The 13,110-nt window shown below is 42.1% G+C and overlaps 2 protein-coding genes across 3 annotated transcripts; one reads left to right on the forward strand and one right to left on the reverse strand.

Annotated features, from left to right (window-relative positions):
- Nucleotides 1–16: 16 nt before the first annotated feature.
- Nucleotides 17–2,714, forward strand: atf4b (activating transcription factor 4b). The gene is made up of 3 exons (XM_042008264.1): nt 17–171; nt 814–1,272; nt 1,374–2,714. Exons 2-3 carry the CDS (start codon nt 918–920, stop codon nt 2,357–2,359), a joined length of 1,341 nt encoding a protein of 446 aa, XP_041864198.1. The 5' UTR covers nt 17–171; nt 814–917; the 3' UTR covers nt 2,360–2,714.
- An 815-nt stretch (nt 2,715–3,529) lies between these two features.
- On the reverse strand, nt 3,530–13,070 carry si:dkey-110g7.8 (GTPase IMAP family member 8). 2 transcript variants are annotated; one of them, XM_042008173.1, is made up of 7 exons: nt 12,995–13,070; nt 11,870–12,444; nt 10,255–10,810; nt 9,237–9,334; nt 7,740–7,871; nt 6,995–7,585; nt 3,530–5,530 (listed from the first exon to the last, which is right to left on the reverse strand). In XM_042008173.1, exons 2-7 carry the CDS (start codon nt 11,898–11,900, stop codon nt 5,457–5,459), a joined length of 1,482 nt encoding a protein of 493 aa, XP_041864107.1. In that variant the 5' UTR covers nt 11,901–12,444; nt 12,995–13,070; the 3' UTR covers nt 3,530–5,456. The 2 variants fall into 2 exon arrangements, with proteins under 2 accessions (XP_041864107.1, XP_041864115.1); XM_042008181.1 differs by lacking the exon at nt 12,995–13,070 and adding an exon at nt 12,594–12,985.
- Nucleotides 13,071–13,110: the final 40 nt, after the last annotated feature.

Raw genomic sequence — 13,110 nt, forward strand, 5'->3', positions numbered from 1 at the left:
CTCACTCGCCATTTTCCTTTCTGAGAATCAACAAAAAAGGAGACAGCATTATTGGACATCGGTAGATTTGGCCGAAATGGCAGTGTAAACGTGTGCAGCGACCCAGCAGCAACCACCAAAACAGTGCATCCAACCAGTGCACTGAGTCACTACTAATTCAGCAAAAATGTCGTAAGTATTATTTTATAAGTTTACTCGATGACAGCTGTCAGGCCAAGAGCGGCCAATCGCCACGCTAGTCTGACGTAACTGTATTAGAATAAATAACATTTTGTTTAGTAATTTTTCATTAATTTGACATTAAATCTCTCGATTACTTGAACAGTTTAGTTTTTAGGCCTTATTTTATCACAGGACTCGTAGCGGGAACTACGCAACACGTGACATTGACATTAAATGTTAAATGATCTTATTGGGTTAAAATGCTTTCGATCTGTTTTTGTCAAGTATATCGTTGTCTTAACGGAAATAAATACTTTTGTTTTGGCGTCTGTCGGACCTTCTCAGTGCCAACGTGGCAGGAAATGTTTCGCTTCTTTGTGTCAAGATGGCGGTTTTCTGGGGGTGGATTGAGAACAAAGTGTAGCCGCTGTTATGGGATGGTGGCGTCTGTAACCTTGTCTGGAAGCGGGATGACGTCAGTTGAGGGAGCGCGTGATGTGGGGCAGGTGTATTGCAGCCATGGGGGCAGTGTTGCGAACACTATTTGGATTTTATTTTTATCAGAATGGTTTTTACATTTAAAAGACAAGAGATTTTATGTATTTGTGGGCTTGAGATTTTTACCATGATTCTTTTTTCCTCATTTTTCAGGTCCTTTTTGGGAACCCTCAGCACTGCTGCTTCTGACAGCATAAAAGAGTTCGTTGCTACCCTAATATCATCTCACACTCCATTTGTGACCAACAACAGCCACTATGACCATGACGATGACAAGCTCACAGTTTGGCCTGGCAGACATGGAGGCCCTTCTCTGGGGGCCTTCCTCTCCCATGGCTGACGTCATGGACTTTGTCGTTATCCCTGACAAAGACGGACAACAGGAACGAGGAACAGCCTCACTGGAGGGGGACACATCACCTGTGTCACCCATCGCCTCCTCATCGTTGTCTTCTTCCTCCTCTCCTCCTCCCTTCTACTCTCCTCCTCCCTCGCCACCTGCTGTTCTCCATGGAAACAAGGCTGGGACTGAGTCTGATCTGCTTCCTCTCCCTTGGCTGGGTGATCCTGGTCAGCTGAGATGTAGCCAGATGTCTTCAGATGACAGTGAAGGTAGTGGTGCTACACACTAAAATTATTTTGTTTTTGTAGTTTTTTTTTTTTTTTTTTTTTTTGTGATTAGGAGCTGACAAATTTATGTTTTATCTCCACAGAGGATGTGCTCAGTGACCTGGATTGGATGGCTGAGAGGATGGATCTCAGTGAGTTTGACCTGGATTCTCTGATTGATTCCTGCGGTCCTGCTGAAGAGTCCCCCAGCTCTCCAGAAGAATTCCTTGCTTCCCTGGATTGTCCCGTGGAGCTCGACTCCTTCCAACTTCCAAGTCTCCCAACTTGCGTAACTTCAAGTCCTTCCTCTGCTTCTGCTCCCAGTGTTGTACCCTCTGTTGTCCTTCCCAGTATTTGTTCAGATGTCATTACAGTAGATGATCCTGAATCTCACATTGAAGGGCAAGAAGTTCCTTCTTCTCCACTTTATGTCCCAGATCCACAAGAGGAGCTTGAAATCAAATCTGAACCAGCTTCTCCAGACCCCTCTCCCCCTGCTGTTGATTCTCCTTGCTCCCCAGACTTCACCTTGGACCTGGGCAGTGAGGTGGATGTCTCTGAAAGTGAGGTGAAGCCCGTGGTAACCTCTGTAGTCCCTCAGGTCCCAAGGATTGTGCTTTCCCTTTCCCCAACTCGCATTGTCCTGGTGCTGGCTCCCAAAAACCAAGTTGGGATCACTGCCCCGTCAGAGGTAATTAACCATTCCCCACCAGTTTCCCCTCCTGAAAGGTTCCCCAGAAGCAGGCCATACCCTGAGCCAAAACACACAGCTAGGCCACCATCCCCCAGTGTCATTGATAATGTAAAGGCCGTCCGGGCTGCAGGTGGAGTTGAAAGGGTAACGTTAAAGGCACCGAAGGACAAGAAAAAGAAGAAGATGGAGCAGAATAAAACTGCTGCCACTCGTTACAGGCAGAAGAAAAGAGCAGAACAGGAAATGCTTCTGGAAGAGTATGGAAAGCTGGAGAGGAAGAACATGGAACTGACTGAGAAGGCAGAGTCCATGGCCAGAGAGATCGAATATCTCAAAGAGCTGATGGAAGAAGTTTGCCAGACTCGAAGGAAGAAAGGTCTCAGTGCTGACCCCTAATGGTTGGACCTAGTAGTAGTCGTGGATGGTATGCATTGAGAAGTGATAAATAGGAAGTGGGATCAGCAGAATCTATTTCATGTTATGTATCCGTGTATCGTGTTCTGTCAACATAGCATGTCTTGGATACACAATGCAGTTATAAATCCACTGGTATTAAATGTAGAAAACTTGGATCTTGTATTAATAGTTTAGAAATGAGTATTTTCCTTCCAGGAAATATAACCTTTTCATGTTACTTGTATTTTTTCCTGCATCCAGACCTCACTTGCCATTTGGATGTTTTTAAAGTTTTTCAAATGTGATATAACCAGACTACATATAATGGATCCTCTAATAAAGACTTAATATCTAATTTAATGGATTTGTGTTTTCTTGTGTGCAGCAATCATTTATATGAATTAAATAAAAAGAATTAAATAAAAAAAAGGCCCCTTGAATAGATTAAAATCTAGATTTGTGCAGAACATGCCCAGTGTAAGACGATTGCCTCGTAGTTTGTTGGGATACGTCTAACCAGGAAAAATGAAACCATTGATGTCCATAAACTGGAAGGATGATGAAACCCACCTGACAAGCGGCACGCTGCAGAAACACGGGTATTCAAGCAGCTGACTGTCATGTGAAATTAATGTTTCATATTAAGACAGGAAATCTTTCAGATGAGTTTTGATTATTAAGTTATGATTTATTGTAGTTCATGTGTGGGGTCTTAATAGAAGTGCACACTGGCTTACAGAAAATGGAGGGGGAAGCGAGGGAGATAAGGGATGCTGACCCAGGCGCAGCTTCAATAACCTCCCCCACATGCATTCATCACATGACGAGGTCCTGGGTGGACGTCCTGTAATTGGCCTGGGCGTTTGTCCAGTTTATGGGGGTGATCTATACTTCTGTGGAATCATGCCAAAATCAAACTGGTGCAGAGCTAACATGCAAATTATTTCCACCAGAAAGAAAAAGACTATAAGGATGCTGCGTTGTTTTTAAGGGTAATAAATATATAAAATTATTAACAAGTAATTATTTTACATTTACAGATTATTCTGTAATCTGTTTGCTACACTGCCACCTAGTGGTAATGCCACATAATTACAACTTCCTACACATGATTCAGGATAATTTTGTCTACTGCAAAGTGCTGCTAAATCAAAAATAAACAAAAACCAGTGGGTTTATGTCTTTTATTGTTGTCAAAGGATGATCAAAGTACTGATGATGTAATTACCATACAGGAAAGACTGCACAGTCACTTTGGCTACAGTAAAGTGGTGAAACTTATACAGTGCAAAATGCTTTGCTAAGAGCTTACAATTGAACATAATTTTACACTGCAAATACACACTGCTTTCACAACATTAACAGGTGGAGCAGGACTCGAGGACTCTGAATGCGTGTTTGATACATCTTCTGATGAAACTTAAGTCATGCTTGATGCGCTAAGTGCAGCGGTAGCCTACGGTACTAGGAGAAGCACAGAGTCAGTAAAACACAGCGGGGGAGCAGCGGCAGGGTGTTGTTTTGCTGGCTACGTCATCATGGGTAGAAAATGAATGTTTACAGCATGGCAGTGGTATCCATCACAAATTATATACACTTCTAGTTGTACCTTTCAGTGAAGTTTCTTCCGCTCATCCACTAGTCTTTTTTTGAAGTTAAGGTGGAGCAGGAGTCAAAGGAATAAAGATGTGAGGTTGCCTTGAACTCTAGAGGCACTCATTTGTTTGCATGCGATCTCTTAACATGCCTCTGACAGCTGGGTATAGATTTACATATTCCTTGTTTTTTTTTTTTAAATATCACCACTGATGCCTTGTTGAAGTAGAAAAGGTTAGCAGATAGGAAAGGCCCTGTGTGAGCTTGAATGGTTCATGAGGTTATTTTGTTTCTGTAGCATGCGAAAGCTTGATGTAGCCTTTAGGATACAGCTCTGCTGCTGCTGCAGGGCTGTACTCCCACTCTCACGCTTTGATGCTGAGGCACATAGCTGAATCTACCTTGTCGATATTTGCGCAGGATGCATGACAGAGGCAGCCCGAGCTGCTCCACGGGGATCTGAGACTGCAAAGTTTCAGTGCAGCCCTCCCTAACTTATTCAGAGCTCCTTTTGAGCATGAATACTAAGCAAAAATACTTGTTTGCTACTTTAAACAGATGAGCCCAATCTACCCATTGCAACCAAACGGCACAGTCCCCACAATCTAAAGCAAATACTCGCATTAAGACACCAGAATGATTTGCTATGGGACTCACGTCTGCAGTTTTGCAATCAGCATAAATCAGCCTTTCTGTAAATGTGCCAGATTTTGCTCTTAAGTCATCAGTTTAACCCCGACTCCCTGAGCAGACTCTAATCAAACTTTAATGAAGAGATTTTTTTAATAACCTGCATATGAGTGACCAGAGAATACCTCATGGTCTGGTTTTATAATCGTGGAGGATGTAAACTAAAAGGTTTCTGCACTGTGGAGCTCATGTTACAACACAGTGTTTTTGTCTCACTGTCCATGCTTTTTGGTTTGGTATCTGCTTTCATTTGAGCTGACCTGATTTAAACTGAGCAATGAGCAGTAATGGCATCTGGTGCAGAGAGGGATGACTGTACAAAGACGTACACAAAGAGATAACTCCTACTCTTCCAATAATCACGAGTGTCAGACTTGCTGCAGACATGATCCTACCTTTTCTGGTTCAGCTTGTAATGCAGAGCTTATCCGTTCAGACTGAACACAAACCTACAAAGATGTTGGACCGTGGTTTCTTTAGCAGCAGCACTGTTTGAGCTCTGGTCACTTGCAGCATATTATTTCTCCTCCTCGTGAATTTGACGTATCTGTTCTGAACGTCACTGGTTCACGTGGTTATTCGTTCACTGTTAGTCCAACGGGAGCTTTGCTCAGTAAACAGTGGAGTTGGTCTTTTTTTCTAACACAGAGTTAAGCATAACCAGACGTCCGATCCTAACCCTTTGTTCTTCCCTGAAACTCTTCAGAGTTGGAGAGCGACATCAAAATGAGGTTAACATTACATGAGGTGATGTTTGGGCCTGCTGAAGACTCGAGAAAAGAGAGCCAGGCAACTTCCCTCTTTGATGGATTCACTGTAGCTGGCATCCTCGACAGTCGTCCTCTGGTTCGGTGTTGTCAGACGAGTAGGAGCTCTCCTCGCTCACTGTCAAATAAAACGAGCTTATATTAGTGTCCGCAACTCCGAACATGTTAGCCTTGTGGTTATAGCCTGATATACCTCACAGTTTAGGACACCGAATAAATGTAATGAACGTAATGACTTGAACTTCGTGTTTGAAATGGAGGTTTTATGGTTTATAAACAGTCAAAACAGAGACAACAAAAAAGTCTGGAAGGTTAATGTTAAAAATAACCTAACTGGTTGAACATCTTTCTTTCTGGAGTGAAGATATGAAAGGATTCACTTCTCTGTGTACGCAAACAGGCCATGAAAAAAAAGATGATTATATTATTTTAACTCATAACTCAGTGAAAGAATCTAGAAACTGTGACATACAGGCCTTCAGACAGGAAAAGCAGCGATGGTCGTCATTTATTTTATTTTACTTTAATGGGAACAACTGCATCTGCAGCATTATCACAAGCAAAACAAAAAACTTGAGATTCTTTGTGAATTTCTTTTTTCACGACTGACATCTCCTTCAGAGGAGAGTTGGTGGCCACCTTTTTGCAAAAATAATAATGATAATATTTTTTACTTTATTCATCCCAATTGGGAAATTAGGCTTGAAGTTTTACACATTTCGAGTAGATTTACCAGAGAGCAGTAGGCACCTGCGGAGCAGTTGGTAGGTCAGGGGCCAGCGTGGTATAAAAGCCACTATGGCACCTTTAATATTAAATGACAAATACGTGTCTCTTGCAGGGTAAATCTTACTTATTTCAGCAAGACAACAGTAAACCACATTAGGAACCACAGGAAGAATCTGGGTACTAAACTGGTCTATATGCAGTGCTGATCTGCCACCAACTAAAAACATTTAAGAAATTTTATCCATTTAACCATTTTTTCCACCCGCTTATTTCAAATGGCGAGTTGCAGGGGGGCTGGAGCCTATCCCAGCAGCTGCAAGGCCAGAGGCATGGCACACCCTGGACAGGTTGCCAAACAAAAACTAAAAATTTGATTGGAAATCACTTAAACAATAATTTGTTGTCTCTGTTCGTAAGCAGATTGTCTAAACACAACGCTGCAGTAAACATGCCCCTCTCTCAACTTCTTGTTAGTAGTTTCAAGTTCAAAATGAGCATTTATTTAACACTATAATTGACTGAAAAACCTTCAGTTAATCTTATTAAACATTTGTGTAAATAAGCCTGAGTCATCTCTGCTATTTGGTTTGGGTAATGCTCAGACTGAGCCGTTTACCTATTGTTACTATATTTTAACTGCTATTTCAACCATTTGTTAAAAACATTAAAACATTGATTCTTGTTGTTATTGTTAAGAAAAATGTAAAGAAACCTTTTTCTCCTGCTTCTTTAATGTTTGCTTTAAATGACTTATAAACAATTTTGCAGTCTACCTTTTTAAAAATCCATCTCAGCTAGACGAGTAAATGCTGATTCACTCTGAAAATATACAGGAGAATGAAATGTGACTTACACCACTCTGTTTGAATGGGAAGGAAAGCCTTGTCGCCGTTCTCCCTGATCATCTCCTCTATCTTATCCAGAAGGACCGACACACTCCTGTCCTTGCCGGGTGTCTTACTGTCCAGGACATGATAATAGTTCCCACAGAACTCAAGCAGTCTCTGCAGCTCCCGCCCGCCTCTGAGGATGTGCTCCTCGATGGGTGTGCGTCCCAGCCAATCACCGCAGCTGAACAGCACCATGGTGTGGAGGCATGCGCTGTCACCAAACAGGGTCTCTATGTGCGCCAGGAGCGTTCTCCTCTTCCTGGCAGTGAGGGATGAGACGACGGGCAGGACCAGCAGCAGGGTGTGGGGTCCAGGTCGCAGGAGCGCAGCACCACGCTGGGACTCCTGCCGGATTCGCTTTGGGGTTCGCCTCACTGAGAACCAGTCCCAGCCCGGGGTGTCGACAATAGTGACGCGACGGCCACACACCAGCGCTTGCCTTCTAAGGCACAGCTCCGTCTCCTGGCCCGATTCAAAGTACCGACGGCCGAGGATGGCGTTCCCCACTGAGCTCTTCCCAACACCCTTCCAGCCTAATAACAGTAACCTCAATTCTGTGCAGCCGGAAAGCAGCGAGAAATGAGAATGATGATGAATAAAGTGATAAGAAAAGAAAAATGAAAGCATAAGAGATTCCACTAAACATCCATGTGGAGTTCTGTCCTCCCATTAACAGAATTATAATAAATGCACATGCACAACTCAAACCTCTGGGAGGTCCTCCGATCATCTGCTCCCTCTGCCTGGCATGCTCCTCCATCCTCATCCTCTCTTCCTCCAGAGCTCTCCTAGCTTGCTCTTCCTCCAGTAAAATCAGCTCATTCACTTCAAAGTACCAGCCTGTATGAGGGAAGAAATAAATTATTCACTAAACCATTTTAAGTTGGCTCTGTAACATAAATGGCACATTGGTTAATAATGCAGTAATCGTAGGAGCTGCATAAATAAATACTCTAAATGCAGTGTTACTATAACAGTCATTTGTACAAGGAAGTACATCCCTTTCAACTCTAAGGCTTTATGTATCAGGACATAATTATATATCATCCCTTTCTTACCAGGTCTTAAAATATAACTAAGGTGAACAGCGCAGCGTATTACATGTAGCTATTTATTTAACAAAAATGCATCCAAAATGCGATAGCAGTGTGGAAAAACTAAGCAAACACCCCATGATTCATTTACTTGATGTGATCGTTTCCTGTATGATGTTATCAGTCTGTCACATGATTGTGGAGGCGTTTTGGTCCACTCGTCTTTAAAGTGGTGCCTCAGTTTGTTTATATATGTAATTGTTTATTTCATGTGGAGGTCTGCATTTTGACTGGGTCAACCTTGACTTGGTTATTGTCTTTTTCAGTCATTCTAGACTTGCTGATGTGTTTGGGATCTGTGATGTGACCTGCTTTCAAGCCGCTGTAGCTGTCAAACAGATGGCCTCATAGCTGATGCTAGAATATTCCGGTTTGCAGAGGAGTTCACGGTCGACTGACTGGCAACCAAGTCTTGTGGCTGCAAGCCCAGATCCCCACCCCTCCATCGCAGGGCTTTACAGTTACTGTGGGGTGTTTGTGTTGATGATGAACTGTTTGGTTTTCTCCAGACATGGTGCTGTGCATTTTGACCAAACAGCTCTACTTTTTGGAGGGACATCCTCCTGGGAAAACTGTCTTGAGTGGCTTTCCCTGTGTGAATAATCTTTCTCTCTGTAGAATAAAAAAATTGTCTGGAAACTTCTGAGTAACCCTTCTCAGATTTACAAGCAACAACAATTACCTCATTCAGATCATAGCTGATGTCTTTCCTCCTTGTGTTAACACATATCTGAATGCTCCAGACCGGCAAACTGATTAAACCTTTGCTTTTCTAGAGATTCTCACATTTGTTGATGATGAAAAATCATCGTGAGGTGTATTTTGTTTTTACCCACAACGCACGTGCTCACTTTGGCTTAGTTTTTGTTAAATACAAATCAGTGTAATATGTGATGTTGTTCATCTCATTCTGCATTTATTGGATTTTAAAACCCGGAGAAGACAGGATTTTTTAAAAATAATATATCCAGATAAAACTAAAATCATTTAAAGATGTAATTTCTTTTTCATAACTGCATAAAGGCTTCTGGTATAATAAGATGAAGCATGACTCAATGTGGAAAACATTAAAAAACTTTGTAAATAAGTAACATATGAAACTCTGTTAAACCTTGGTTGTCTGTGATCATTTCCTCAACCTTTTCCATTAGCTCGGGTACTTGAGTGTTTTCCTCAGTCTCTTTCCGAGTGTTATCAAAGGCATGATACCTGCAGTTACAAGAAGAAAAAACATTTTAAAAAGGTGCACACAAAGTTAAAAAAATGACTGCTATATTTTAAAACTTTTCAGTGCTATAAGGGATATTTCAGCTGAGGCCTATAAATATAATTCTGTACTGAAAAATGTACACCTTTTAAACCTGGAGGTCCCCCGATTGGGGGACTATGAGAATAGATGGGGTCAAACTGTGCCAAAATAGCCATTTTCATCTGAACTGTTGGTACTAAAACCTCTCTATTTTTATTCTGCTTTACTTTATCAGAATTGGTCTATGCAGAGACAATATTCACATATTCTACTACCATTCAGTTCCCAAAGTCACATTCATAATTACCCTGAAAGTGTTTGTTTTTTTAGGCAATCCTGAATTATTTTTCATTTGTGCTATGTGCCATCTTTATTTATTCTTACACAACTTAAATCTCACAAATGTTCCCTTTACTATGACTCCAAAAGTATGTGTTTGCAGAGATAGAATCATTTCATTATGTGTATGCAATGTTTAAGCGGAGGCCTGAAAAATAGGCACAGGGCTGAAGCGTGTCTGTCTGTAATGAAGATTTCATTGTTTAAAAGGTCATTTGTCTACAGATCCAGAAATCATACTGTGAAAAGAGTTTTTGCTCTATTTGTTTTCTATTATCAAAGTTTATCCCCAAGATTTTTGTCTTTGAACTCATGTTGTTTTTGTTTTCTTTTAACTTGTCTTAAAATCCGCTGCAGCATCTTATTCCAAACAAGAGATTCACTAATGAATTGTGATTGTTCTGCTTTTTCCAAACTAACAAGGACTTTAAAGAGACGGCTGTGCAGGTTGGTGTTCTTTCATTCAGAGCAGACGTCTGAAATGAGAAGCGACACAATAAAAGGTGGAAAAAAAAAAAAGAAAAATCAACAGACATCGTACCTGCTTCCACATCTTTCCACCAGCCACTGAAGGGACTCTCCGGTGTTTGCTATGTGCTCCTCAATAAAAACGCCTTTGGGAAGCTTGTCCACACATGTAAAAAGGACCATGGAGTACCTCCAGGTCCCTCCACCTAACGCCCCCAGCTGCTCCTCTGCAGCCCTCCTTTCAGTGTCAGTGAATGGTTGGGTGACCGACACCACCAGCAGGATAGCGTGAGGACCAGGAGGGCAGAGGATAGCCCCCATGCACGGCCCCTCGCTGTCCAGACTTGGAGGAGGGCGTGCCGGGCTCTCTGACTCTGCACCAGCATTGTCGTTGGTATCAGTTTCTTCTTCGTCCTCGGGGTCAGCCGGGATGACCCAAGATGGAGTGTCGACCACAGTGACGCGCCGGCCGTAGATCTCGGTCTGGCCCACGTTGCTGTGCGTGGTCTCGGTCCCAGCGTCGAAGAACTCATCCCCAAGGATGGTGTTAGCAGAGGACGTCTTGCCTGACTGCGGGCCCCCCAGGATCAGTAGGCGGCGTTCAGGTGGATGGCGGCCCCTGGGGTCCCCTTATGTAGCACAGAAAGGTAAGAAAATCATTTTTGTACATGGATGACATTTTATTTTTTATGTTTGAATGGAACAAATGAGCTCATTATTAAGATATAAGAAGTTTCTGTAAATTACTCAATAAAACAAAACCAGAATGCCACTAGATCAGGGGATTTATGTAAGTCCTTCTAATAAATTTTAAATATTCTGTACTACTATAGAGGAAATGCTCCACATTGTGTTTTAACTTCTTGCAAAACAGCTGATGTTGCTATCATAGTTGTTTTGGAGATGACTAAACTTGTTTCTTCTCCTTTGCTCTCTGACCCTGCTCCAAGCTGTGATAAAAAATGTGTGATATTCTTTTGTTGTATGAGCACCTACACTGCTTATTCCCTTTGTTTTGTCCTTGGTTGAGCTGTTTATTCTTTGTTTGACTTTTTTCCCCCTCCAAGTTAGGTCAGAATGGCCTCGTCTTTCTCTGTTCCACACCATCTGTCTCCACCAGGTGCGTTGCTATAGTTTTAGAGGAGAATGTTTTATTGCTCATATTCCTCTATGCAAAGAAAAGAAAAATCACAAAGAAAATTGTGTGTTCCAGCTCTGCTATTTTGCAGAATTCTCACCACACAGCATGCCTCTTCTTGTTCTCTATATGTCCTTAGCCTTTTGGAAAATAAGGTCAAGGAGGAGGACTCCTTCCAGATACAATAACATGTGGACAGAATATCAAATGCTCCATGTGAAAGTTACAAGGGGAGGAGACATTTTGATCATATGGCATCAGGATAGAATATCAATACCATGCAGGAAGAGTGATGCTCCATGGGGATGAATGCTTGGTGAGGAGACAAGATGAGGAGCTGAAGGAGCGGTCCATAAATTTATCACTGATGCTGAGGCTTTACATACATGTTGCTAATCACGCAAAGTTGAGTTGTGCAACAGTTTCCCACTTTAGCAGAATTCAAATAACAAATGGTGCAGCGAGTCCACCCCAGAAGCTGTTATTAGATGAGTGGTGATTATGTGGAGCTGGAGGTGAAGTGTGTAGCCAAGGATGTAAACTCACTTACCGGTGTCAGAGGCAGAGGACACAGCAGCCATCTTGTGTGTCGAACCTCTGGCTTCCTCCTCCTCCGCCCCCCTCCTTCTTCTCCTTCTGGGCTCCACGGTGGACTCCTTTTTCTTGCTTCTTCAGAAAGCGTCAGATCCTGAGTGGCGTGCGAGAGGCTGCCAGCTCAAATGCTTCTCAGCTCTTCCTTTCACTTTAACCCTCATTCTACTGCAGTGTTACTCACTCTCTCCTTAGTTTCCTGTCCCTGTCTTCTCTTAATTTCTTATGTTTTCCATCCAACCTCTCCCTATTTTCTGTAATCTATTATCCCCCTCCACACTCTCCTTAGCCCTCCACAGCTGTTCCCCTTCCTTCCCTTTTCCCTGGTTTTGCTGTGCTCCCTCTTTTGTCTTTATCAGTCCGAGCAGAGGAGAAAGATTGTGCAATGCAGGAGACTGAAAGCCAAATCCACCCCTGCTGCAGCAGCTCTAAAAGGATGTCCTGTCATTTTTTTAAGCAAAAAAGAGGCAGAAGTTCCTCCTACTTGCTTCCATCACCCAGCAGCAGAAGCATCAGTGTGGCACTGTATGCAGACTGCAGTCAGGAGGACAGAGAGAAAGATGGATAGACAGACAGAGGGAGGGTTAGAGAGGGATAGAAAAAGGAGAGGGAGCATTATTCTGTCTTTACAGCTGGATTTATTCCCCAGGTGCTGCATTACACACAAACACACAATTACTTACGTAATCCCTGCAGACATAATAATGTTATGAGGTGAGGGAGGGTGGGAGAGAATAAAACATTTTATTCATTTAAATATTGATACTAGGCTTAATGTCACAGCTTACATAATACACGAAAGCTACTATAAATAGCAAGTGACTGCGAGTCGTTATTTACTTTAAATTCAAAGTATTGTGGTCAGTGAAGGATACAGCGACTTATGGAAGAAAATAAATAAATAAAATAAAATAAAAAACTTCGTCCTTGTCTTATGTGCGCAGCTGCGCCGTGATGCATTCACAGACCCCGAACGTTAAAAATGAATGAAAAAATATTTAAGAAAATAAATCAATTAATAAATGTCAACTGTGAGTACGAATAGCATTTGCGGTAAGTTTTTGTAGGAATTCGATTGACATACCTTAATTTACTGCAGCAGTAATAAAACCTGTATTATTTATATATATTTTCCTTTCCTTTTTTTTTTTTTTTTTTTTTTTTTTTTCTTCAGAACCACTCTGCCGTACATCGTAACAA

This window comes from Melanotaenia boesemani, chromosome 2 (genome assembly GCF_017639745.1).
Source record: "Melanotaenia boesemani isolate fMelBoe1 chromosome 2, fMelBoe1.pri, whole genome shotgun sequence".
In the NCBI taxonomy this organism is placed as follows: domain Eukaryota; kingdom Metazoa; phylum Chordata; class Actinopteri; order Atheriniformes; family Melanotaeniidae; genus Melanotaenia; species Melanotaenia boesemani.